The 26,860-nt window shown below is 41.6% G+C and overlaps 2 protein-coding genes across 2 annotated transcripts in view; both read left to right on the top strand.

The window, feature by feature from the left end:
* The window catches only part of MYO3B (myosin IIIB), a 222,531-nt gene extending 211,501 nt beyond the window's left edge, over positions 1–11,030 (top strand). The window contains exon 36 of the mRNA XM_063400539.1: positions 10,800–11,030. The gene's annotated coding sequence lies outside the window, so the exon portion shown is untranslated. The remainder of the gene's footprint in view (positions 1–10,799) is intronic.
* Positions 11,031–20,924: 9,894 nt separating this feature from the next.
* Positions 20,925–26,860, top strand: part of GAD1 (glutamate decarboxylase 1) — a 32,812-nt gene continuing 26,876 nt past the window's right edge. The window contains exons 1-2 of the mRNA XM_063399819.1: positions 20,925–20,992; positions 25,398–25,543. Of these exons, the coding sequence (XP_063255889.1) occupies positions 20,952–20,992; positions 25,398–25,543 (187 nt within the window). The 5' untranslated portion in view covers positions 20,925–20,951. The remainder of the gene's footprint in view (positions 20,993–25,397; positions 25,544–26,860) is intronic.

Below are 26,860 nucleotides of genomic sequence, written 5' to 3'. Positions count from 1 at the left end.
TCCTTTGCCAAAGATTTAGGTGTCAGAAGTGTGTGGTTGAGTGATATTAAGTAGAAGATATCTTTAGTGTTCCAGACTGAATGACAGCAAGGCAGGAAATAAATGATGGACCTGATCCAGAAGTCCTTAGTAAAAAAAAGTCTTTGAGACAAAAGTGCATCCCGTTTACTACTGATACAGGAATAAATATTTCATCAGGAATTACAATATTACTACTTTTAAAAGTGTTTCATGGCACACTGTGGCAATCTGGTTCCTTTCTTTGAAACTAAGTTACATTAAGAATGTAGAAGCAGAGAATTTCAGATTGCTTTAAAGGAGTTTGTTTCACTAAATAGTCTTTCAGTTCTGGGTATGGATCAACACTGCTTAAAATGGAGAGTAGTGGAATGTGCTCTTTTTGGAAGCAGTACAGGAGAAACAACAGTATCCCAAAGTAGGAAGGGTCTCCTACAGGATAGAATAATTCCCACATGGCGATGGCCTTTCGCTGCTGAGTGCCAGGAGGAAGTATCAGCACAAGTTGAAGCGATGGGTTCTGGTGCAAGCTGAGCCTGACTGAGAGCCAGAGACCTGTTCCTCTAGGAGCAGCTGTAACCAGCAGAAATTAGCCCAATGATGGGGATATGTGGTGATTTCTAAGCTGGACCATTACGGATAGATTTTTCTCCAGTTTGAAGACGTGCTGAATTTGCCAAGCATCTGTACTGCCTGGTCTAGCAGACTATTTTGGGTCTTTTTTGGTAGTGTCACACTGTAGCCTATGCACCTTGTGTATGTATGTAATGACTACACTAAAGCTTGAAAATGCACAGGTTAAAATATAGGCAATCAAAATTAGTTCAAAGCCTGTCAGGAGAGAGAGATGTATTTAAGTGAAAACCCATAGCATCGAATGCTAATGAAAATCTTAATCTCTAGGAATGGCACACACACACAAAGGCAGAAAATTAGGGACTTAGGAGATTTATTTAGGTAAGTGAGACTAACAGTTTCTAATACAAAAAATATTTAATAAAACTCTTTCTCTGTAAAGCTTTTAAATAGTTCATTGGGAAAAGGAGGTATATATGCATCATAGCTGTTTCATATTCATCTGTAAATAGCTAAATTATATGATAGCTTTTCAACTGAAATCATTAAACTTTTTTAGTAATATGGCATTTAAATATACATATGACCTTTCTGATGTATAGGTAGAGCATTACAAAAATATATTGCTTACATCTCAATAATTTATTTCTAGTTGCCAAATTGCACTCCATAATAAAATTAACTTTTAATTTTGCATTCACAAAATACATTTTATACTTTTAGCTGTTTCCAATCAGCTAGAACAGCTGTTCCTTTTATAAAATTAAATTATTAACATTCCTCTTAATTATAAATTTTGAGTACATATGCTGCTCAAGGTCAATTCATTTCCTATTTTTAAAACTTAAATGTCGTTGATATAATAGACATATCATATAAACCAATTCATCTGGTATTTAATTCAAATAAATTAATCTCAACAAAAAAATGGGATATGGTTAAAAAACTTGAGATTTGGTCTTTAAGCAGAGAACATTAAAAAAATCCACAACTAATAACATTGTTCTTCAAATAATTTGGGGTTTTTAAATGTGTTGTTAATCAAATTATTTTTAGTCAAAGGTCAATTAAATAAGACTTTCATCTGGGAGAAGGTTGCAGGATTGCCCTTTTGGTCCCGACTGACCAAAATCAGATCTTCACGGCAATAATCCAACAAACTTATAAAATTATATTTCTTACCTCCTCAAGAACTATTACAGAAAAAGTAAGATAAAATGCTTTAAAGCTATTTTGGGGAGCTGTACTTCCTAAAACTATCACAGTGTAATTCTTCCTTCCATATTAAATTAAGGGTGTGATTTTTGAAAGAAATATTTAATCTTCAATCATTTGCAGATTTTGATAGATTGCATTTTAAAGTAACTACAACTTAACTATTTCACTTTGGAAATTCAGATACCCAGTATTAGTCCTGAATTTTGAAGAAATAGGGAATATAATCTGCTGCTGTCTTGAAACACTTAGATGAAAGACACCTTTTACTGTTCAGTGATAGTCAGTGACTCAGGAGATCACTCAGAAGTTCATACATGGGGCAAATTTGTATCTCTGTGCAAGCAGCTGCATGATTACTGAGGCACTTTTAAATGAGCCTCGTAATATTTCAGGGATCTTGCCAGCCTATTCTCATCCTGAGTAGTAAGAAACATAAGTATAATGTCCAGCTTGTCTGATTTTATATTTTCCATAGAACCTTGTTTTTCCTCTGTTACAGTTTTTGGAATTATTTCACACTTTTTATGAGATTCTTGTGAATCCTGTGGTAAAGATGTGGAGTCTGCCTCTCTGGCAGATAAATCAGCTCAAAGACGTATTAGATTTTCCTGCCAAACTTTTCAAAAATATTTACCAAAGAGGATCCCTGAATCTTCAAGACTACTTCAAAGGGACTGTCTAACAGGTATCTTCAATAACTTTGTATTTAAATATTGTCCAAGCCACTGATGACCTGGAAATGTGCAGCACCCAGCAAGGTTCACCCTTGTCAGGTAAGTGTTAATATACAGCACAGAGAAGAAGGATCCAAGGCCCCAGGCTGATTGAAGGAACAGTCTTGACCAGAGAAAGCAGAAGTGCATGTAATTCAAAAGGTCTTTTAAATAATTTTATGGGTTTTATTCCCTGTTAATATTTACTCCAAACTGATTTGAAGTCATGTAGGTGTTTCAGTATGGATAATGAAAATCAAAGAAAACAGACGTATTTTGATCTGACTGTGACAAGTCAGGAAGAGATTATGGATAGTGAGATTTGGCTTTTAACCTGGAGAACATCAGTGCTGTTTTTCTTCTCATCATCTCTTCATATCTTCTGTGTTACACATTTACTCAAGGACACACAGAATTCCATCGTGTCCCTGACCCAGGCCTGGTGAATTACATCATTGCAGAGCCATGTCAGCGGGAGCTGACCCGGGGCTGTGTACAGAGCCTGTGTGCTCCTGAGTAAGGGTATGGATGGCCACTCAAGGGCACGTAGGGACATGGAGATATGGAGTAGGTCTCCATCTCCTCCTCAGTGTGGGGTGCATCCTGTGCTGCAATGTATTCAGGTTAGTGGCCAAGACCTTCTGAAGAATTGCCAAGTTTGTACTGAGGTATGAACTGAGTTGCTAATCACTGAACAATTTAAGTGCACTCTTTAAAGGTGCAGAGGCCTGGTACAGTGTTTGCATAAATTCACATTTTACAGTGCTCCTGTCTCGAAACTCTTAGAAAACTTGTACTGTTCAGTGATGTTCAATCAATTTAGCAGACCACTCAGCAGTTCATAAATAGGGCAAATTTCTATCTCTGTGCACATAGTTATCAAGGCACTTTTAAAGGAGCCTTGTACCAAGGCAGTTCACCTCAATCTGTCTTCTCTGGACTATCGGCCATTAATGCCAGCAATGAGCAAGTAACTCACTTTAGACAACATCCTAATTTGCCCTTCCTGCCAACCTGTGCCATCATAAAATGCAATCTTTTTTACATTTTTGATTTTCTGTTCCCACTGAATTATAGGCATCTGTTTGCAAGTATCAAATAGCTTTATCAGAGACAATAGTGAGTACCTATGTTCTTGCATTTTTAAAAGGTACTGTTGTCTGCAAAAACAATATATTCCTATTATCTGTAAGTCCCTGTTCTTATAACAGTACTGGCTGTTTAAACAATGTCCCAGTATTACCCTGTATACTACTCAAAAACATTTTTCATTTTCCTTTTTAATAGGAACCAGATGTCACAGAGCACACTTTCAAAACAGGCTCTAATTATAAAGCAGGTTAAAAGAAATTTTATTAGCCAAAAGCCCATATCTTCACTTGGGGTCATATCCCACATGGTTTTCTCATGATCAGATGGTGTGCCTGTGATCTCCACATGCAGATCTCTCATCTGTATGGAAAGGAGATGTCACTCACACTGCCTCATTCACCCATTTTTCAGACAGCTCTCCACAGGTCTAGAATCCACGTGTGAAGAAGAGAAAGAAAAACACACACTATTCACTCAACAAAGACTAGACAGGAAAGATAACACAGCCTGAAAATGTCAGGTGGTCTCAGCTATCATATGTTAATCCCAAAGGAGTGTGAAAATGGCTTCATTTCTCCCTCTCACATCTAAATAATTAGCTTTTTTTCTGAGCAGGAATAGTGGTAGTGCTTTGCTCCTGTTCAATTCTGCAAAGGACAGCCAAACACTTGACATCTGCTTGCTTTACGTGTTCTGAAACATTGCTTGTGCACTTTAGTAGCCTAAAATAGGGAGCCCATTCTTCACAGCATTACCTGACCCCTCAGCACTGTGGCTCCACTGACTTCTTGCTATTAATTCGCTCTGAAAGAACTGAAAGAGTTTTAAGCAGGCAAAGATTACACTTTTATATTTTCCAAAATATTAACCAAATCTTCTTATGTGCCTACATGAGGCCTAAGGCTATGTCTGAGCTTCTTAATAAAATGCTTAAATAAATTGTATAATGACACTGAGAAGCTACTTGCAAAATACTGCAATCAAAGCTGTGTTTGGTGGTTGAATACTTAGCTTAGAGACAGCAAACCGTGAGCAATCTTTTTAGGGGAAGTGTGTTCTTTGCAACATTTTAAAACTGCATGTGAACACTGGAACTGTAACTCTGCTACCCCAGTGGGATCATGAATATACAAAGAGCAACACTAAACATATTCAGCATATTCTGGCAGTCTACAGGGCAATGGTTTTTTCTCACAAGAGGAAGGGCTCGTTAAAAGTTTTTTTCCGCAAGAGGGGGGAAAAGACCTTCATGGATCTGAAATCATTATGCTTCTGTCAAGGAGGAGGGCGAGGGAGAAGACAAAGTAGACAGACAACCTTTCTTTTTCATGGGCCACCTTTGCTTGCCCTCACAGCTATCAGCACTAGTTAGGAGTCTGAGCTCCCTTCACATCCTAGATTAATAGAGGAAGCGTAAGACCCAAGAATTTTTTAGAAGCCTCTAGCTGCTTCACTTTCCCCAGTTTTCTTACACAACTCAGGAGAGTTTGTGGTAAAACCCCAAAGTTTTCTGCAGGATGTTCCACTATGCAGCTGTTACATTGCATTCATGGGGTTTGTTCTCTTCCCTGTCCACAAAACTTCAAATCATTGTGCCTCATTACACATGAAAATGAAAGTTTCCTAAGCTAAATAAAGTGATTGCAAAGTACTGAAATGACTGAGACTTAAATGTGGGAATTACCTTCTAGATTTATCATTCAATTATTTTTCTCATTAGAACTACAGTTTTAATCTGCTAAGAAATATTAAATATTAAACAGTCAGTAAAGCAGAATAGTATGTTACATTAAACTAATTCCTTATAAAGTGCCTAAATACATTAGAATTTCCTTTTTCTTATTATTATATGCATTCATTCATCCTAGACTTAATTTAAAATAGGTATCAAGCATCAGGTATAACACTGAGATCTAGATTCTGATCTAGATGTTAGAACCTCTGACACTTAGTGAGCATGTTCAAGAAAGGACAAGGAGGAGGGTAAGTTCAAGCCTGTTTTTAATTAGCTACAGCAATTAGATATTTTGAATACCCAGAACGATGTATTAGAATTACACAATTATTTGGTTTGTTTGGTTGCTTTTCAATACACTTGAGAACCGGCTCCTAATTAAGATACACACACTATCAAAGATTAAAAACTTAGATGATGGTAAAAACAATTAGAATGATGATGTAGGTTTAGATTCCCCATGGTTCTTGTACAGATCTGCAAGACAGCATGGAGGGTAAACTCTTGGAACTGACTTTCTCTGCACAAGGTGCAGAAGCAGCGGCAGTATTTGTGTGCCCTGCAGGGGCGTGGGCCAGAGCAGGTGTGATGCACTGGGACAGGACGCTTTTCCCTGGGCTGGCTGGGCCCTTTGACAGCAGGAGCTCTGCCCTTCAAGGGAACTGCTGCAACTACCCATTGCCTCTGGGTGAGGACTAGTTCCTCTCTGCACAGGTCCTTCTTGGGCTGCTACAGTCCTTACCCCGCTCCCAAGGCCAGATTGCTAGATTACAGCAGAGCCTCTACCAGGCCAGAAAACATTCTTTCCTGTTTGAAAGGTGTAAAAGAAAAACCCAGCATACAACAAAACACATTTTTAAAACAGAATCTAAGATCCAATGATTCAACCAAGATTGCCTCCAATTACAGGTGTGCCTCACCCCTTTAAAATTAATACACTCTGTAATATACCATCCTTAATATGTCCTGAATATTTTGCTCTTGATCTCAAAAGCATTGAGCACAGTCTCTCATGAAATCTTGCTGCAGAAATGACAGAGTTCCTACCACCTCAACGCCTGTGATAACCTCAATCAAAGCAGCTGAATTTCTTGACTTGCTGCTGATTCCACAGCACTTTTTTGTAGTGATAACCATTTTCTCTATCATCATTTATTCAAAAAGGTAAATCAAAGGCATAAAATAGTCTCATCTGAGTTCTTGCCTGCAGGAGATGTTCTTCTCATTGGTTAAGCCATGAAGTCTTACATCAGTCAGAGACAAACTATGGCTGACCCGACTTTCTCTTCTCCTTTTCCATGTATAGAGGTTTTTTATGCATCTGTTAGAACCTGGCCTTAGAATAAGAATTTTTAAAAGAAAAATATTTTTCTTCAGCAGTTTGGCTGACACGAAGGGGTACTTGTTTTTAGAAAGCTGCAACATCTTTTTATTTGCTGATCAGAAAGCCAATCCTCTATTAATCCCAACAAAATAATCTGAATATATCACTAATGCCCGATAGTGTGAGATGCATTTAGAGCTGTAATGATTATGATTAATAGCAAGGATTTTTACAATGTGAATTCTACAAATAAATTCCTACATTTGTGCATGTAACGTCACACTCTTTCACATTTTACCAAGTTTATTTTCATTTAAAATAAGTCATTAGAAATTTACTTCAAAGTAGGCTGCAGTAAGGAACACTTCAGCCAAAAAAGATTCACTAAATGATTGAATCAGCCCTGAAAACCTGCCCAGGGTTAGGTGTCATGTCAGATCACACAGCTAATGCCCCTAAGTTTTGGTGACAACAGATGAGTGTGGTTAAGATCACATCTTCCCACCTTCAGCTCTCAGGCCTCAGTAATTAGGCTCTTATTTGTACCTCTCCACCAAGTCTCAGCTTTTCCCTAACTTCCAGGGGAGCTCTGTTTCATATTTCAGGGATTAGAGTATTTTCCCCACTCCAGTGTAATGCTCTCAGGGAGGACCTGACAGTATCCTGGCTACATCTGTTTAAAGTCATTTTGTGCCTTTGGGGGACACGTGTTTAAGGCCGTAAGGAAACTGCAGAACTGCACATGCCCCTGGAGCCAGCCACATAATCATTAGAGAGTTCCAGAATGCAGGAAGAGCCCCTGGTACATGCAGCATCCTTTGGCAAGCAGGAATGGAGATGCCTGAAATGGTTTTCTCAGGGGAAATGGTAAACATAATGGAGATGCACAACCATCGAGAGCCAGACCAAAGGTCTGTTTAACCTAGGAGCCTGTTTTCCAGTAACAGATGCTATGGAAAGTGGATTAAAAACAAGGCGTATATAAAACAGATATTTCCCTTGGCACAGCCTCTCAGCTTCTGGGGAACAGCGCTTCAGAAACTTCCTGAGCTGGAATCGCGTTTTGTTTGTTGTGTTTAATAGTGACAGATTGGCCGATCCATCCCGTATTTGTCTCACTGCGTTATGACTACATTTACACTTGGAGAGTCTCGACATCCTTCGGGAGTTGTTTGAGCAGCCATGGTGGCTTTATAGCCATTTCAGTGTTGCCTGAATGCCCCTTAAAACTGAGGAACGGCACAGAATCCCGTTCTGCAGGCCGTTCTCACCCACACGCACCGCGCTCCTCCGCGCACAGCCGGAGCTGCAGCGGCTCCCAGGCCGCGCCTCTGACCCGAGCAGCGGCGGGACACCGGCCCGGGCCCCCCTGCGCCAGGCGGGATCCCGGCGGGGCGGGCCGGGACAGGGCCGGGCAGGGCAGGGCCGGGCAGGGCCGGGCCGGGCCGGGCCGGGCAGTGCAGGGCCGGGCAGGGCCGGGAAGGTCCGTGCCCCGGGCTGCCGGCGCACAAGCGCGGCCGCCGCGGGTTGCGGTCGGGCCGGCGGCGCCGCTGGCGCTGAGCGGGCGGGCTCTGCTCCGCTCCGGGGCGCGTGTTGGCTGAGGGGACTTGAGGAAATAAACCTGACGGGAACGTTGGACACGTTTCAGCCTCTTTTACTGAGGCAAGACGGAAATAATTTCAAAGAGTCGTAGGTCCAGGATACCTGAAGTTCTTGGTTTAGTGACCCTTGGTGTGTTGGGGTTTTTTTGAGTTTTGCAGTTTTGCTTGAGGTTTTTTTGGTGTTTTGTTTTGGGTTGGTTTGTTGTTGTTGTTGTTGTTTTTTGTTTGTTTGTTTGGGGGTTTTTTTGGGGGGGGTGGGGGGGTTGTTTGGTTGATAGGTTTGGTTTCGTTTGATTTTCCTTTTGTTTTAAATGCATGTGGCCCTCAAGACTCCTAGCTTTTATTTCTATAATGTGGCTCGTTCATCCTTCACTGCAGTGGGATAAGCTTTGGCATTGTTATAGTTCATTTTTTCTGAGGGTCAAGTGCAACAGAGGACAGAGCTCTGTCCTCACAGCTTTTCCCTGGGCTATAAAATGTCCCTGTCTCTGAAGCAGGTTGTGTGAAGTCCAGAGAAGTTTTTCTGTCATTAGGAGACAACTTTGGAGTTAAAGGAGTGACTTGAAATATAAAGGGGTTTGGCTTTGGGGTTTGTTTGTTTCTTTGTTTGTTTTAATTATTTTTTCTTTGTTCTATACCTGTATAACATGAAAGCTGATTTAATTTAAAATACAAAATGTTGATTAGACAAGCAGTCTCAACTTCTTTTTTTTCCCCTTTATTACATCATACAAAAAGATGAAAGTGTTTAAGATGGTAACATCTGAAAGGTGATAGCCCTTCTGACACTTTATTTTTCCCAGAATAAATTTTGTAACACATTATGTTTTTCTGACATATATATTCCCAATCCAGTGTACAAGGTCTGTCGAGTTTCCTGAATGCTTCAGATGATGGATATTTATTACAAGAGGCATGGTCAAATGTTTGGACTCTGTGCAACTTAGTTGAGGTTAAATAATTACTGGTCTTCTTTTTTTATTCCCTTCATCTGACTTTTTTGTTTCTGCTCTTGAATTAGCCCATGCAATGTGTCTTTTGACCAGATCTAGCTAGTATGAGCTGACTGTAAAATAACCTACCTGGAGGAGCAGGAGGGAACACTGAGTCTCACCAGCGCCCAAGTTACAAAAAGTAAAAGCAGGTGAGAATAAGGCAAGGGTAGAAGCAGCAGCTGTGTGCTGGTGCTCCCAGCTCTTGGGGCAACTCTTAAGTATAGGCAGAGTTACACAAAGAAGTCTGTGAATCACCTGTGCAGTGCTGCCATGGTTATTTCAGCGGCCTCTTCTCTCTGTTGTCAGAAGAGTAAGTAGGGTCACATCTGGGCTGTTTATGAGGTATCTGAAGTTCGGCCACTTCCTCAGGCAGTAGCATCGCTTTCTGCCTGTCATTTCACCCCATTGAAATTCCCACCCTGAGCACTGTGTCCAGCTGTGGGCCCCCAATGTAGGAATGAAGTGAACCTTTGGAGTGAATTCGGAGGAGGCCACAAAGATGATCACAAGGCTGGAGCATCTCTCCTATGAGGAAGGGCTGAGAGGGTTGGGACTGTTCTGCCTGGAGAAGACTCGAGGGAGCCTTAGAGCACCTTCCAGTACCCAGAGGGGCCTGCAAGAGAGCTGGAGAGGGACTCCTTGCAAGGCCAGGGATGGACAGGACAAGAGGCAACATGTTCAAACTAAAAGAGAGTAGGTTTAGATCAAATATTAGGAATAAATTCTTTACTGTGAGGGTGATGAGGCAGTAGAACAGGTTGCCCAGAGAAGTTGTGAATGCCCCATCCCTGGAAGTGTTTGAGGGCGGGCTGGAGGGAGCTTTGAACTGCCTGGTCTAAGGGAAAGTGTCCCTGCTAATGGCAGAGGGTTTGGAGCTAGATAATCTTTAATGTCCCTTTCAATCCAAACCTTTCTAGCTTTCTATAAATACACACAATACTGAAGAAACTTGCTACTCAAGACCTCTTTCTGCTCCTCATTAACTTAAAGGGATAACCTTCTCTGACTTTTAAGGGAGCAGAGTCTGGCCCTGCAGTGGAATTCAAACATGAGACATCTTGCTTTCCTGACAGCTGTGTGCCTTCTGTGAGGGCAGGCCAAAACCCAGCAACAAAATGTAGCTTGCTTTAGGTGCTTCAAAGTGAGAAAAGGAAAAGATTCATAAATGCCAGTAATGACAAGGAGAGCAGGGAGATGTTGGCCTGTGGCTTTCAGGGATGAACAACTACTGTGTGTTCAGGAATTCTGCTTTTTGTTATTGAGCTTCTGAACTTCTAATTTGGATGCTGTAGAAAAAATGAAGATATCCTTAAGACTGACCAGAAAAGTTGCAGATCCTTTTGTTTAATGTTCCTAGGGGTATTTTTGGCACATGACTACTGTGTAGCAGACCCTTTCAGCCTAAGATTAAAGGAAAAACAGCTGATTCTGTTTATAGGAGCCTTCAGATCTCTATTAGATTTTATGTGGCTATGGTTGTGAAACTTGGTTTAAAATTATTTCTTTATGGTTAATTTTATTTTTCAGGGGTTTGGTATGCCAGAAGAGATCATTCCAGTAGTATCTTCTTATGAAGTATCTGTGACTACAAATGATGTGGCAGTCTTTTTAGTAAGAGTTTCTAATTTCCAAGTCTGTTATTAAAATGTTGGAAAGTGTGTTTGCTGTGATAGCATCAGTAACACATTTTAGCATCTAATGATTTTATTTTGACTTTTTAATCGGTTTTTAAAGAGATATTAATATTTTTATCTTGTATTTTGTGTGGCCAAGCAGACCCTGCTTAAACCTAATAATGGCATTGTAGTGTAGTATGTAGGGTTTATAATGAGCTGACATATCCACCTGCTGGAAAATTGCTCTGACAAGAATACTCGAGATATCTATCACAATAACGCACGTTTTCCCACTCATGTCCCAAATAAAAAATGAAATTTTTTCAAGACTTCATTCCAACACCTCCTTCTCATGTTAAATGTATAACTATAAATACTGTACTTCAGACTTTAAAATGACTTTACACTGTTTTTTATGTTAAACCATGCTTATTAAATATTTGTCTCACATAAAATAATCATGTATTTTTTTCCCATTCACTAATCTCTGACAGTTAAAATAGTTTCTCTGTGTTTGTTTGTAAAGTTGAACACTTTTTTCTGAAGATATTTTAGGAAAGAAAATAAAACCCACCCACCTTAGAAGTTCAGCACATTAGATTCTCAGTAGTATATGTAATTTGTTCTCTATGAAAGCTGTCACATATAAGAAACCATTCAAGATTGGAGTCTCCAGTTTAAATAGCATTTAAATTTTGTTTATATTACATTTTACTGTTGCTACATAAAACCATTATGAGCATGTCCTCTGGGAATTACACAACACCAGCCTTGTAAGCTCCTGTAAGTTGTATTTACCAACCATAATCTCCATAAATGTGTGTATGCTTACACAAACATATATGTAGTTTATCCTAAAAGGTTTTTTTTAAAGATTTTTTTTATTACTAGCACTGCACATCAGAGGAACCTATAGAACATCTTATGCTGTTAAGAATAATACAATGTATTAATGTTTTCAATATGTTTTATAGAATGTTGTCTTAGCATGTGACCACTGGGCTGGTAGTTCAATTTTACCACTTTTACACTTCCCTTCCAAAGCATTTTCTTATAGGATCATGAATCATCTCATAGAGAAATTTCTTTTTAAGTACATCATAACTCCAAGAATGCAATGCTGACTTTATTTTGGTAAATGAATTAAAATGAAAAATAAAAATAACAAATAAGAGAACTTTTATATGTAAAAATTATGCTAAATGTACTGTGCCAGTTGTTTAGATGAACTACTCCAGAGACATCTGTTTCTGACAAGGCAAGAAAAGAAAGACACCTGATGACAGAAGTTTTTAGAAAGCTTTAATTGTACGAAGGCCATTGTTATACTGATTTGGGAAGTCCAGTGGTAGATGGTGGTGTGACTAAAACCACCATTTATTTGTAAAAGCTTTTCCCCCTTATTGTGTGTTAGGGTGTTATTTAAATGAGGGTTTTGTATAGTAGTGGGGAGCAATATATTATATTTGCAGTTGAAATGTTCCTCCTTTAGACTTAGACAATTTATGCCTTGCCTAATACCTGCAGCAAATAAAATGAATTGTTTTATTTGTTTACTGTTATTTGCAGGGATATTACTTCATGACAAGGTTACATTGACCTATCATTTCATGCATCAGCAGTTCTTCTATTGCACTGATTTGATTGTGCCTAGCAGATAAAAAAGGAGCAATCCACCCAGTGGACTAAGTTAGAATTATAATAAATAGTGCTCATTCTGAAGGGCAAAGTAGGTTCAGTATGGTACTTACAGCACTGGGCATCATTGCTGTGATGTGTCAGATTTTAAGCTTTTCTATTCCAACTTCTACATTCAAATTTTGTACTTTGATTTTATGGAGTTATAGAGGTCATGCTGTAGCTGCAGTTGAGGAAAAATGTAGGTTTTTGTAGCAGATGTAGAGTGTTTTTAGGTTAGGTACTTGTGAAAGTGCAATACATCTCTTGGAATTCACACTCCTTTCTGGATGTACAATTCTAGATACTGTTGCTGTTCCTCATGCTGAAAAACTTCACCATTGTACAGTCATATAATGTCAAATAACCCTTCCTAATTTCATGGTTTGACACCTGCTAGACAGAGGAAAGGGGCTGCATGGCTTACAGCTTCACTCTGTTTCTGGAGCTATCTTGTTCCAACCTGCTCTCCTTGAATACCAACAACAGCTCAGAGAATCACGAGGGGCTGTAACCTGGCTGTTTGCTCACAGGTAAGTTTTTAAACTCCTATTGTCCAAGGGCTGGGCCAAGGAGCCTGTTGTATGCAAGGAGTGAAATAACTGGTAAATATTAAACATTGTTTCAATAAGATGTACCAAATAAGAGATTAAAATTACTCTAGAGCAAGATGTCTGGTTATTGAAAATAGCCTAATTTTTTGTTTCTCTAATGACAGAGAGTAGACATTAGACACATTTTGCATGTTATTGCTTTGTTGTGGTGATCTGCTAGGACCACAAAATCAACCTGCAGTGATGAGGATTTAATAACAGTGGAAGAGCAAGGCCATCAGAATTTATAATCACAAATTCTAGAAACTCTTAAATGCTAAAGAACACAATTGTTGCATTTATGTGGTTTGCTTACTGAAGAATCCCCAGAGAAATTAATTTAAGCACACATGTGAGTTTTAGTGATCTCAGTAGGATGTAAGAGCAAAGGGCGTGTTTACATGATCAGGTAGATCATGAGCTGTATATCCGTGTTTTGCTGGATAGATCACTTCTAATGGTGATAGAGACCCCAGAGAAAGATCCCACCTCAAGAACTTGTAGAAAACTCTGTTGAAGTCCTCACTGGTTTCCTTTCTTTTTGTTTGTTGGATTTTTTCTTTGTTTAAATCAATATTAATTAATTGTTTCAGTAACTGAAGCAAAGTAAAAATGTACTGTTCCAAGACTTCTTTAAAAGAGAAGAAAATGCATGTTCTGTTTGTTCTGGTCTGCAATGTCTGCTCAGAAAAGTTCTGATGGTCTACTGCAAAGAAAAAGACATGGTTGGTTTTTTATTTTGTCTTGTTATTTCATTTTCCACTAGAGACAGTTGTTTAAAAAGGACACAGACCAAGAAGGTAAGCATCAACTTAGTCCAAAATCTAATGTACAGCTCCTTTGTGGCAATAGATTAATTGAATGATGTTTTACATTCCATTGTTTTAACATTCATATAGTAAATTAAATTATTCCAAAGTTGCAGGTTATATCCTTATGTGAATTTGTGTTGAAGCTGCTGAAAATTTTCACTACCTCAGGATTGAAGTAATACCATGAATAGAAAATTAATGCTTTTTCAAGTTACTGTCTCTATTTTGTAAGCAAACAAACAATGGAAAATCATGTATTTTGGGGCCAAAACAATTATGTGTTTAACAATTGGTAACTTTTATGATACTGTTTGCTTTCAAATACTCATTACTTAATCAGGGAAATCAGACAAAGCATGGGGTTGAACAATTTGATGGTGTATATTTGAAATGGAACTTTAAAAAATTTCACCATAAGCTTCAAGTCAAAGAAACATTCAAGCTGAAGAACAAAATTCAGTCAGGTGAGCCAAAATGTGAAACAACTGTTTTATTTGCTTTCAGAAGTGGCAGTTCAAGCAGTACCATGGTAATATGTCTTTGGTTTTGCAGCTGATCTATTACATGCTTTTGTAAGCAATTAGAGCTCAATAATACAACAATTTGTCACCCAATTAATTTTGAAAGACTGGAAATGCATGGATGAACTGTTTAACCTGTGGTTCACTTGGCACCATTGTAATTTAGATAAAATAAAACATAGTATTGGGTAAGCTATATTATGGGAACTCAATATCTTCATGTTCTGTCACTTGTCCTTTAATCTGTTTTTGTATTTCTATTACAACTATAGAATGTATAGATAAATAAATATGACATGTCTTTGTTTTGTGTAGAATGTTTAAATTCATTACAATTAGAACCAGTAGCTGAAAAAACATTTGTGAAAGTGTTTCTGCAGGGAGCATTCTGTGCCCAGCAACAACAGAAAGTATATCAAGGACATGAATATGTACAGACTTGTGAATTGTATTACCTTTGCAACTTGGAAAAGTTAACCACTGGAGCTAAAATTCTTATAAGGCTAAGAGAAACCTATGGGCATGTAAAATATAAGCCAGGTACTATGTACATTTTTATTTTTCTGATCTTGAAGTCATATACATATTTGTCCTGTTATTTCAGTGCCTCAGAATGCTGCTTCATTACAAGGTTCTGCTCCTCCTTGGGATTTACAGTATCAGGGCAATTTCGATAGAGGTGATGTACTGAGACCTCATTTCCAGAATTTCTGCACTTGTATGCATAGCAAATGCTGACTCGGATTTTGGTAATTTTGAAAAGAGGTGTATGAATTGTGGAATAATATAATAGAATCATAGGATAGTTTGGGTTGGGAGGGACCTTAAAGGCCATCTAGTCCCAACCCCCTTGCCATAGGCAGGGACACCTTGCACTAGACCAGGTTGTTTAGACAGCTTTCCATTCCTAGACTTAGATTTACACGTGATTTTGGTTTATAGTGAAAGTATCCATGCTGCATTGTGTCAGTTATTCCTATGATTTCCCAGTGAAAACTCCTGATGAACAGGAACAGCAAAGGAGCTTGGTGGCAGAATTCAAACATTCTCCCATAAACGATTTTCTGGTGAGCAGCTGTGCTGATTTTAGGGCTTTGCTGGGCTGTGTGCTTTTATGGCAGAAGCAGCACACATTCATCAGTGGGGAGAGTGAAGATGATGCAGAAACAAGTGATGAAAGCAGCAATAACAAAACAAAAAAGTAAAAGCCTAGCTGTTCAGATAGCAATAATGAGGAAAAGTCTGAAAAAAATGAGTGTGGAGATAGTATGGTATTTCATTGAGGATTTTGATTCCCCAACAATCTGCAACATACACTGTTGAAGTACACTGTTTTATCATACTCATAATTATTATTAGAAATTTCATTTTTCTTTATAAAATCTTATAAAATTTAAAATATTTTAAGATATATTTTAAAATATAAAATTAATTTCAGATCTTAGAATTTTTGTAGTCCTTGCAATATTTTCAAACTTATACTTGTAAAAAATACCTTGTTTTCTAACTTGATGACACAGGCAAACTTGATGTGTGCAGAAGGAATTTATAAAGTGTTTTCCTGCTGGAACAACAAGTTACATAGAAACTGTGACACACCATCAGTTGAGCAAAACAGTATTTTAGAAGTACTGGACTTGATATATTCCTTTGCACCACTTGAACAAGGGAAAACCAGTATGATTGTATAAAACTCTGTAACCTACAAAACAGTGTTGTAATTTTGAGTGACAGAAATTCTGCTTTAAAAGAAAAGCACTGCTTGCTGGGAATTGTTGTGATTTTTATAGCCTTGACATTAATGAAATAGCTCTTAAGAGTATTTTAGCTGAAAAGCCTTGCCTGACATCTTTGTGAAAATACATAACTTCAATGACATTCTCTAGTCTATATTTGGAGATAAATCAAGTAACACTGTTGATTAAGTGCCAATTGGGAAATCGATCAAAAAATCTACATAACTGATAAGATTGTGGCTTGTATCAATTTAATATTAATTTATTGTTAACAATTATAAAAGTTATAGAGTGAGATGACATGAACTACAGTAGTAGCTGCCACTGTGGTGTGAAATATTCATAATGAACTGGTAAGGTTTGGATTTACATTCCCGAGGAATTTGGTCTCCATAAGAGATTATAAGACTGAGGCTCCTTGAGCAAATTTAGCACAGATATTTAGTTGCTTCTCTGGACACAGCTAGGCTTTAGAAAGGACAAAAGGATTCTTTTCTAGACATGGATAAACCATAAGTAAACAAGTTGCTTTCCAGAGGGAAGTGGAATTAAATGGAAAGGAGTGAAAATTATCAACCTCTTTGTGGTTGTGATTCCTGAATTACTAATATTCATTTTAGTGTCCCCATCATTCATCTCCTATTGCTTGTTTTTGAATTTGTATTTTTTCTAAGAGAAAAAACAATTTGCTGAAAAACTAAGTGAATTCATATGAATGCTTTTATCAATGACAGGGAAAAGACATAGGCTGGGAGTCATTCTTCCTACTTTATAAATATGCTTATTTTTCTGGACTGGAATTAAAACTTGAAAATGATTCAGATATGCTCTTGAGAGTCAAATTCCTCTTTAGTAGAGCATCTCAAGAATAGATCATATATCTAAACTCAAGATGGTTTACGTTTTACACTAATATCTTTGCCATTTTTAATGCAGACATCTATGTGGGATGTCTGCCATATGTATTACCTCAAATCAGTTGGTGTCCACATGGTGAGGACGAAGTGAACCATGTTACAATGCAGAAAGAAATAGATAATAAGTTGAAATATTTTTAGAAGTTGGGATATACATTGCCTGGCATTCCTGTAAAAAGGTTTGCCTCTACCTAGTGCTACTCTCTGGTTTTTAAGGTGGTGAAAAAGTACTTTGAGCCATGCTACTGCAGGTAAGGCTTGTACCCAACCCCTACTTTATTTACAGTTTAAATTTTTTTAGATAGTAATAATTTTACTGTACAAAACCTGCAGTTCTATGGGTGTGGAGAATTGGACTGAGTGTAATGACATTCAGTAAAGTTAACTAATGAAAGTCAAACACAGTTAACATGCTGTTCTGGGGTAGGCAGAAGAAAAGATACAATAAACACATTTTATTAAACATGTGAGTACATTAAAATTTAGTATTGCCTTTCACTGCAGAAATTCTAGGGCCTGCTATTAATATTTAACATTATATAGTAACCATTTTGGGCTATAATTTTAAGTGTGTCTCTTTCTTTTACCTTGGCATAAGAAAAATCTCTGTTCAACAATTATGTGTCTGAATGTTATTTAATAAAGTTTATAAGTCTTAGAGAAATAATAGGCTAGTATTCTCATGCTTGGATAGGTGTGCCCATATAAAAGAACTTCCATGGGTTTCTTCCTGCCTTTAGCTGAAGTGATGTCTCTATGTTGTGTTATTTTCCTTTCAGTAATTCCTGATGCAGATCTGTTTGGATAAGCACAACAGAGAATACTGATCAAATACTTGTGCCTCTTAACAGGGTTAGTTTTGCAGGGTCTGTTTCTTTGTTTTAACCCAGCAACATAAAGAACATGAAATCACAGGTTTTGAGATTAATTACTTGAAGAGATCTTCCTGTGTTGCAGAAGTGCCTTTGCAGGTCTCCAGTACTTTATTTTGGTCCAAGGTACAATATCTCAGTATCCCAGTGGCATTGAGATATCTCAATATCTCAGGGCATTCCTAGAGCCCCTGTCATTACCAGTGTATTCTTAGTCTTCTGTAGAGAATTAATGCAAAGTGAAAATGAAGGATAATTGTTGGGTGTTAAATGGTTTTTGAAAGGATTTTGTGCTTGGTTAGTTAGCTGGCTGGTTGGTTGGTTTGTTAAAATATGCCTTTTTAAACTGACTATTGACCAAAAAACCTTTTAAAGTAGCAGATCAATCTGTAATGCCTTTAATTGAACAAGAATGTCTTAAAATTCTCAGGAGTTATCCTTCACCCACCTGGATCCCATGCTGTATCTAAGGAAGAACTTATTCACTCACAAAGACAATGATTTTTATTTTTTTTATATGTTAAAAAGCCAGTAACCAGAATGCAATCTCGCCTACTGCAGCTGCAGTCTGTTGCAGCATTGTATACAGCCTGTCTCCATCAAGTAGTGGTTATGTTAATATCTGATGACACTAATTTACACCAATACACAAGCCAGATTCCATGTCAGAATCTGGAGAAGGAAATTCTGGACTCTAACATTCTAGAAAAGCTACACGTTGTTCATTCTCGTAGTCTTCAGATCCCTAAAGCCCTTGTAACAGAATTTTCTCTGAAGGAAGACAGAGTGGAACATCTTTAATTTTTTCTGTATGGTGTGACTAGCTTGAGTGTGGATATCTGACAAATCTTTCAACGTTTTTACTAGCTCATGTTCTTCCAGTGAAGTTGAGACATTTGTTTAAAGAGATTAATGAAGAAAAAAGATGACTGGTAGAAGCATGCTGAGGAGTGAAGTCCCAAGCTGGTGTTCTGTTGCTGGAGAGGAATGCAGGTAGCCTTGTTACCTGTCCTGGAGAGAACAGAGCTGTTGGATACCAGAGCACGATCCCTTGTACTGCCTTGAATCCCTTCCCAGACAGTTCCTTTAAACCCTAGCAGACATTAAGTATCCCTTAAGATTATGAAGAGAGAGGTTATGCTTGATTCACTGCTCAGAGCAGTGCTGCTCTTTCTTTCATGTGTATTAGCTTTAAAAAACTTTGTTATGGCTAAGTTCTGTCTCTTGTTCTAGTGCTGAAATGCTAGTGCTGTCCCAGATGACAGCAGCTCTGTTTTTTTCCTGTGGTTGTCCCCTTCAAGTGCAGCTATTGGAATACCATCAAGGGGAGTCAAGAGCATTAGGTAAGTGTGTGCTTGCAGAGAAGTTTTGAAATGTCAAAGTAGACAAGATTTTATTACATAAACAGATTGGAATATGTACCTCTAACAAGTCAACTTTAATCTGATTTTTCTGTCTGGGAGATATCTTGAATTTGAATTACCTTTCTCTTGATCTGGGAGAAGTGTTTTTTTCCTTAAAGATGCCCCTCAATATTTTCATAATCTTCCATACTTGTACTGAGTAGAGAGGCCTATGTAGCAACTGATTTTTTTCCTTAAAGTTCATGCATTCTTCTTTTACCTCCAAATAGGAATCTGTTAGTTGTAAAAATGCTAATGAAATCCACTCAGAATAGGAAAGATTAACTAGTCAATCTAACAGAGAGAAGGGATTTTTTTTCTTACCTGTCCATCTGTTTTTTCTGGTGGACAAACATGTCTGGGTAGACAAGAACATATCACTGTACTTTTCAGAGTACAGAGTGCCAGTTTTCTGTCTTTGTAGCTGTTTATACCATCCAGTTTATGTTTCTGTGCTTTGATTGCACTGTGTTAAAAAATCTGGGTGTTGGTGCTTTTTTTAAACCCCTTGTATTTCAACCAGGCGCACTTAACCTTCCATTTTGGAAACAATTTTTGTTTCCATTTCTGTAATATGTAGCTAAAAAGAAACCAGAGGAATGAAGGGTTTCAAATGCAGTGCTGCAGCAAATCTGCTGTTTGACTAGTACTGATGGTATCCAGGGTGAACTAACAAACTTGTCAGGGCAAAACCTGACTTATCCACCACAGAGGGGAAAGGGGAAAAAACAAAACAAACAAAAAACCAAAACCAACCAAACAAAAAACCTCAAAGCAACTAACCAAAACAAACAAACCAAAAACCTAGCTAAGATCACAACTGTAATGATCCCAAAAACTTTTGAGACTTGCAAAGCCCATACCTGAAATTGAGTTATGATTTGAGAAGTGGGGGTTTTTTTAAGTAGCAGAAAAGCCCATGCTTCTTGTTTCCTGAGGATTATGTATGAAATATGCTAAGTTTAAACAATCATGTGTTAAAACCCCCCAGAATCCAGCTCTCCAAATTTGTTCTGAGACTGGAGAGTCAAACTGCGTGATCTCCTGCAGCAGCATTCATGAAACTGCTGCATGTTCTCATTGTAAACTGATGCCCTCCTATGGGATAAAAAGATATAATTCAGTGATATGTAAAAGTTAAATATCATAAGGGGAAATATATCCAGGCATCAGTTGTCTTGGCTCTATAGGGTTACTAGGGGAGGTGGGAAATAAATTTGCTTTCAGACACAGGGTAAAACTGCCATCTCCTAAAACTGGTAGAGAGTGGACTTACTGGGTGTACTATCACTTTTGTTATTTTTTCGAGTTACAATCACAGTTACCTGTCTTAAGTAATTTGCTTTGATCCATCTAGATAAAAAGGGTTTTATGTTACAGCTTGGAAGTAAGGGGATTCCTTATTTCTTTCCATGTTTGCTTGGGGGTAATGGGAGTTGGGATTTTCCATTGCTATAGTTTCAGGAGGTGAGTTATTCTTTGGGATGTTTTTCAGATGAAGCAGATCAAAATGGACAACAAGACATGCCAGCATGGATCAGGAAGGGGACATCCTGAAACAAGAAGCCACAAAGTATGTAAAACAATGTGCTTCAGATTAGACTTTTCCAAATGCCCTTTATCACAGCAGTGCTGAATATTCTCTCTGGCAGTTCATCTTGGGCTGTCTTTGAAACTCGAGTGATGTACATGATCCTTAAATACGGGCCAGTTGGGTACATCAGTACTGACTGTTCATAAAACCCAAAGCAAATGTATCATTCATCTTCAATTCATGTTTGTCAAGTGACGTAAAACAGCAAAAAATTATCTGTAGAGTAGGAATCCACAGTCTTCACCAAATTTCCATTTGTAGAATTTTCTGGACAGGGCCAAATAATCAAAGCACTAATTTGTTATATACTGTACGCAGCTCCAAACACAGCAGCTTTTCAAATCTACAGGTTGCAATACAAATAGTATTTTATTCTGCTTGACAGTCATTGTTTATAGGTATATAGAGAGAGAGAGTCCACAGCTATAAAAACTATGTATAATTGTTGAGTAGTCTTTGTTGCTAAAGATATTTATTGCATTGGTTTCATTCCTTTGCCCACTCAGGGTACCCAAAATTCGTATTTTAACATGGCCAGTTTGTGGATGGAGGTGAATTATCCCATAGTCTGGCTGTTTAAAGTGAGTTCTAACCAATGTGCTGCTTACAAGCTTCAGCTAAGGGAATTACATATCTTCATCCTCCTGCCCTGCTGATACCGTGCATCGGTGGTTTTTCCTGTGTGTTCCACATCATCAGTAAACATCTGAATTCAAGTAAAGCCTGGGTCTCCTGGGTCCCCAGCTGCGAAGAGATTCTCTGTAAGCTGTGCCTCGGGCGCACCCGAGCAGTAGCCTCGGGAGGGGACAGTCACATGCAAGTAGAAAATAGCAGACTACTTGAGCGGCACAGCTGCAGGGGAGGACTTTGAGCTCTCGGTGAGAGCGGCACATCTCTGAGTGCCCTAGCCTAAGTGTGTACACCTGGCAAGGGTGATTCAAAGATTTCGGTTGGTATGGCGAGTTCTGAATGAAGGCGCTGAGCTGTGGTGGTTTGGCTTTAGGTCGGATTTTCAAGCGGCTCCGTTGCAAATACGAGTCAGCAAGCGTTTCCAGGCGTGAGCGAGGGAGGGACCCGCGGAGCCCCAGGGTTTGGTGTTTTCCCCGTGCCGCCGCCGGGGCCGGCACGAAGCGATGGTGGTGAGCGCGGGCTCGGAGCAGCCGCAGCCGGCCGGGCGGGCTCTGCGCAGGGCTTTGCCGAGTGCCTGGGCTTGAGACGCAGCGCCACCCAGAGGGGCCGTGAGGAGGGGAGCGGGCCGGGCTCGGTGGGGCTCGCTCTCGGCGTCCTCCTGCGCGGCCGGGAGGGAGCGAGGGCTCCGCGCCCCCGCCCGGGCCGTGCCAGGCTGCCCGCACCGAGCCGCTCGCTCACCCTGCCGGGCTGTGCGGCCGGGCCGCGGCGGGCGCTGTCCGCGGTGCTGAGCGCGGCGGAGCGCCGGGAGCGCCGGGAGCGCCGCGCCGCCGGGCTCCTCGAGGGCTGGAAAGAGCCTATTTCCAGCGTGCCGCGGAAGGCTCACTGGCCTTCACTGTCTGGCTCTTTCCCCTCGCGGGCCTCAGATTCTAGGAAGACGTCAATATTTATGTTAAACCATGTCTGTCTACTCCAGACACACGCACTTCTGGAAAGCCAGAAGGAAAGGAATCAGCGTGTCGGACATACACCCAGCTGGGTCGCGCCTCACAGTGACTGACAGCTTACAGGTTCTTTGCGTGGTCTTTCACTGACCCTTTGTACTGCAATCCTGCCATGACTTCCTTTGAACCTTTGTTTACGTTTATAAGGACAAATAGTTACAGTTATATTATCATTTCTCACGCTCTGCACTGAGCAAATGTTTTGCTCGATTGGTTGAAACCAGCTTTAAAATTATAGCCTAGATATGAGTAAAGGTCGTGTCAGCTAGGGCCATTAGTATCTGTAAAGCTATGTTTGAAAACTAGCCTTTGTGCTGTTAGTGTTTTTGTTACACACCCAGTTCCTAGACAGTAAGTGTGCTCGACAAAGCGGTCATCCGGCTACTTAATGCTGTCAGTCAGACGGTTTCCTTTACAAAACGGGCTGGTAAGTTTTTGCTTTTCCCTCAAGTCCTTCAGAAAGGACACAGGCCTGCTGCTCGTTGCACTGCCCAGCATCTCCTGCACAGGATGAAATTCTCTGGCTCCATCGGGCTGTTTCCCCTCCTCTCGTCTCATTGCAGATTCCTCCCAGCCCCTTACGTGACATCTTTTTGGGAAGGGTTTGGTTTAGGCATCTGCGTAGCTACCGTGGCGCCCTGGATACAGCACCCCGGTCACCACCACAAAGTGTTGCCTGAGCACATTCGGGGTGAGGACGGAGTAACGCAGACGTGGGGTTGGCAGGGGTACAAAAAACTTGTCTTAACGTTTCTGGTTTTAGCAAAGGGATGTTTGGCATAAAACCGTAATCTAATGGCAACACTGAAGGCAAGTCACCGGCATCCAGGTGTTCCCCTGCAGCGGTGCCCGTGCCTCTGCCACCCTCTGGCGGGGAGGAGCGGCGCCAGCCGCGGGAACCGCGGGCTGAGCCGGCGGGTCACATCAAACCCTCGGCACGGCGAAGGGGGGACAGGGGGTGTTGCTAAGCTACGATCCACACGAACCCCGCCCGGCACATTCGAGACCCGCACCATGCTCAGGGGAGGGCCGGGGCCGCAGGGACGGCCGGGGCGGGTGCTCGGCCCCTCGCCTCAGCGGTGCGCCGATGTGTGCGGTGCCTATTAGCACAGCTGGCGACCTCGGGTCAAGCCGGTGCTGTCTAGGGAAAGCCTCTGGCTGTGTCCGCCCGAGGGGCTCTCACGGCAGGACCGCCCGCTTGGGGTGCCGCCCCTGCCGCGGCTGGACAGCCCCACCCGCCGCGGGAGCCAGCCCCGGCGCCCCGGGGCTAAGCAGAGCAGCGGCAGCGGCCGGGGCCGGTGGGCCGCCCTTCCCCGCCCCAGGCGGCCGCCCCAGCGGCCCCCAGCCCCCGTGCGGAGCGGCGCGGAGGCGGTAGCGGCGGTCCTGTGACTCATGCCTGCGTCGAAGCAGATCAACGGGCGATTCACGCTTTTAAAAAAGCAAATCCGAGCACTTCTGGGAAAAAAGGTCATCTCGCATTAAATTCCGCGGCGCGATTGGTATTCCGACGTCGTTTCTGGCAGAGTTTATAAGCGGCGGGTCGCTCCCAGGCTAGAGTCGCCGTGCCAACCTGGACTACGGCAATAAGAGTGTCCGCTCGCCCCCTTGGTAAGTGTCCTCTAAACAGCATCCTATTTTTTTCAAGCCTTTGAGAACGTCTGGAGCATTTTTTCCTCCGAAAATCGGTTTTGGTCGCTGTCGTATGAATAGAGGAATAACGGGTTTTTTTGATACAGCTACCGCCCTAGACATAATGTTAACCTGTTACTTCACTTCCAGGCATTGTCTAGAAAATATCCTCTGCCTATGGTTGTTTTCTTTCTCTTCTTAAGAAAATTTAAATACCTGTTTTCCATTGAAATCGTTGATCTGTTGCGTTTACATGCGGGTGTAAATCCACCCGGCAGTGGAAATGAATCGGTAGCTACCGATTTGAAAAAAAGCCGCTAACAAAGAAAGCATTCTTTCGTTACCGCGACCTTCATTTTCTTTACAAGGGGAAGAAAATAAATCGCAGGTAGCCGTGGGGACAAAGAGACGAGCTGGGCACTGACCCGGCAATTCTCGATCAGCGACCCTTGTATTGGTTATCGGAACACCGTGTCCACCAGGAAAGAGCTGAACATCTGGCGAGGAGCGAGGGCTGGTCCTACATCTTCCTTTCCCCAGACAGACATGCCTCTCCTGCCATTTGCGCCGCTAAGGCGAGCACGGGCACGGGAGATCGCTGGCTAGTGCTGGAGCACAGACTGGCCCCGCTTTGCTGAGACATGTGTGTGCAGATACACATGTATGTGGCGCCTGTCATTGGATCTGGGCAAAACGCACCTTTGTGGTGGCGGGGTTTTATCTGTCAGTCTTTCCCGAATGCTTAGCCTGACGTGTGTCTGGTAAAGCCGAGGAGCGGGCTGTCTTTGGGATTGTAGGTCGTCTGGGCTGGTGATTTCTAAGCCCGCTCTGCACCTTGGTCTCCATTTGATGGGAACCACATAACTGCCCTGCTCAGTGGCCAGCGATATAATTGCTGTAGACTTCATGCTCTGCTAAATCCGTCATTCAGGCGCGGGGGGTAGCGCCCTGGAATCTAGCGAAGGGAAGATTTTGCTCTTCAGTCTGTCGAGGCATTTTCCCTGATCGGCCGGTCCTGCCATCGCCTCGGGACCTGCGCGGCTGCCGCCCGCTGGCGTCTGGACGGGACTCCGGTGCGGTGCTCCAGGAGACTAGACACTAAACCCGCCTGTTCTTCCTTCCAGCAAATCCCTTGCTGCCAAGCCTTCAGAGGAATATCGAGGAAATACGAGCTCCGAGGACTGGGGCTTTTCTGAAGGGATGGCTTCCTCCGCTCCCTCGTCGTCCAACGATGCTCCGGATCCCACCCCACCTAATTTGCGACCCACAAGTAGGTTTTAATATTTTCCTCGTTTTAAATGTTTTGGAGGCTTTCTTCATTTAGGCTCAGAAAGACCAGGTTCGTAACGAAATGATACATCTGTGAAGCTCTGTTCCGCGCCATTAAGCAAGGTGTGGAAAGTGCTCTACACAAAGAAACCATCTTCCTACTGTGGAACAGGAGAGATCGGTCCGTGGCGAGTAAGACGCTGTGAGGAAAAGCCCACCTTACTGGTCAACGTTGTCTTTATCTTATAGCCACGTTTGAGAGATATAGACAATTAACTGACCTCCCAGATGGACAAAAAAATGGGGATGTTGGAAGAGGTGTGGAGAAAACGAATGCGTTAAAGGGCGAAGTTACACCAGGGTATTAGAGCGGGTGTCTCCCCGCTACGTTTTATAAATGCTAATGCTGCAGCTTCTTTTCAGCCTACGCTGAAGGCTGTAATCAAGCGAAATTTGGATGCTAATTGCAGCTTTTCAAAGCGTTATATTCCTAATTGCTCTGAATTCGCCTTGAGTTATTGAGGTGTGAGTGGGAAGCAAAGGCTGCTGCAGGTGGATAGAGAATCAGTTTATAGCCCTACCAGGCAGTTCAGACCGCCGCCTACCGAAAAGAAAAAAAAATGAAAAAAGAGATTCGATACTATAAAACATCAGAGACAAAGAGCGAGCAACAGTAAGAAATGAAAGGTTGTCAGGGACAGCAGAGCGGGTAATAGCTTTTACTCTGAAAGAGTTACGAGGCACGAGCATGGGACTCATTATTGTCATTATTCTGAAACTGTAAAAAACGGGGAAGGGGACGAACGGCAGCACTGGGTCTTGTTTCAGGCGCATGTGGCAGGCACTGCTGCCTTCGACTGACGTGTCACAAGCAGAAATCGAATTAATTGGCGACACGGCTCAAATTAAGATAACCGCTGGCAGCAGCACCCCGCCCTGCCCACACGGGCACCCCGCCCCCGGGCACTGGCAGCGCCCCTGCCCCGAGGGCTCCTCCGCCCGCTCAGGAGCGCCGGCGACGGGCGGGAGAGACTCGGCACTGCCCGGTGCCGCGGCCGGCGCACCCTCCACCTCGGTCCTGGGCTTCGTTCCCCGCTTCCCGTGGGCTCAGCTGGGGCCGAGCGGGGCGAGTGCGAGCCACCACTCGAGGGGCTGGGGAGCAGCCTGTTCCCTCTGAGGGTGCGGTCCTAATGGGGCCGTCGGCAGCCCGTCAGTCCGTCCGAGGTTCAATGATGCGAGTCCGATCACCTAGTCAAATACTATTTTTCAACCAATTAATTCCTGAACTCTTTTGTGACCCCATTTCACGCCACTTTAT

This window comes from Prinia subflava, chromosome 6 (assembly GCF_021018805.1).
Source record: "Prinia subflava isolate CZ2003 ecotype Zambia chromosome 6, Cam_Psub_1.2, whole genome shotgun sequence".
NCBI classification, from domain to species: domain Eukaryota; kingdom Metazoa; phylum Chordata; class Aves; order Passeriformes; family Cisticolidae; genus Prinia; species Prinia subflava.
Note: the sequence above shows the minus strand (reverse complement) of the source record. Positions and strands in the feature narration are given on the sequence as shown.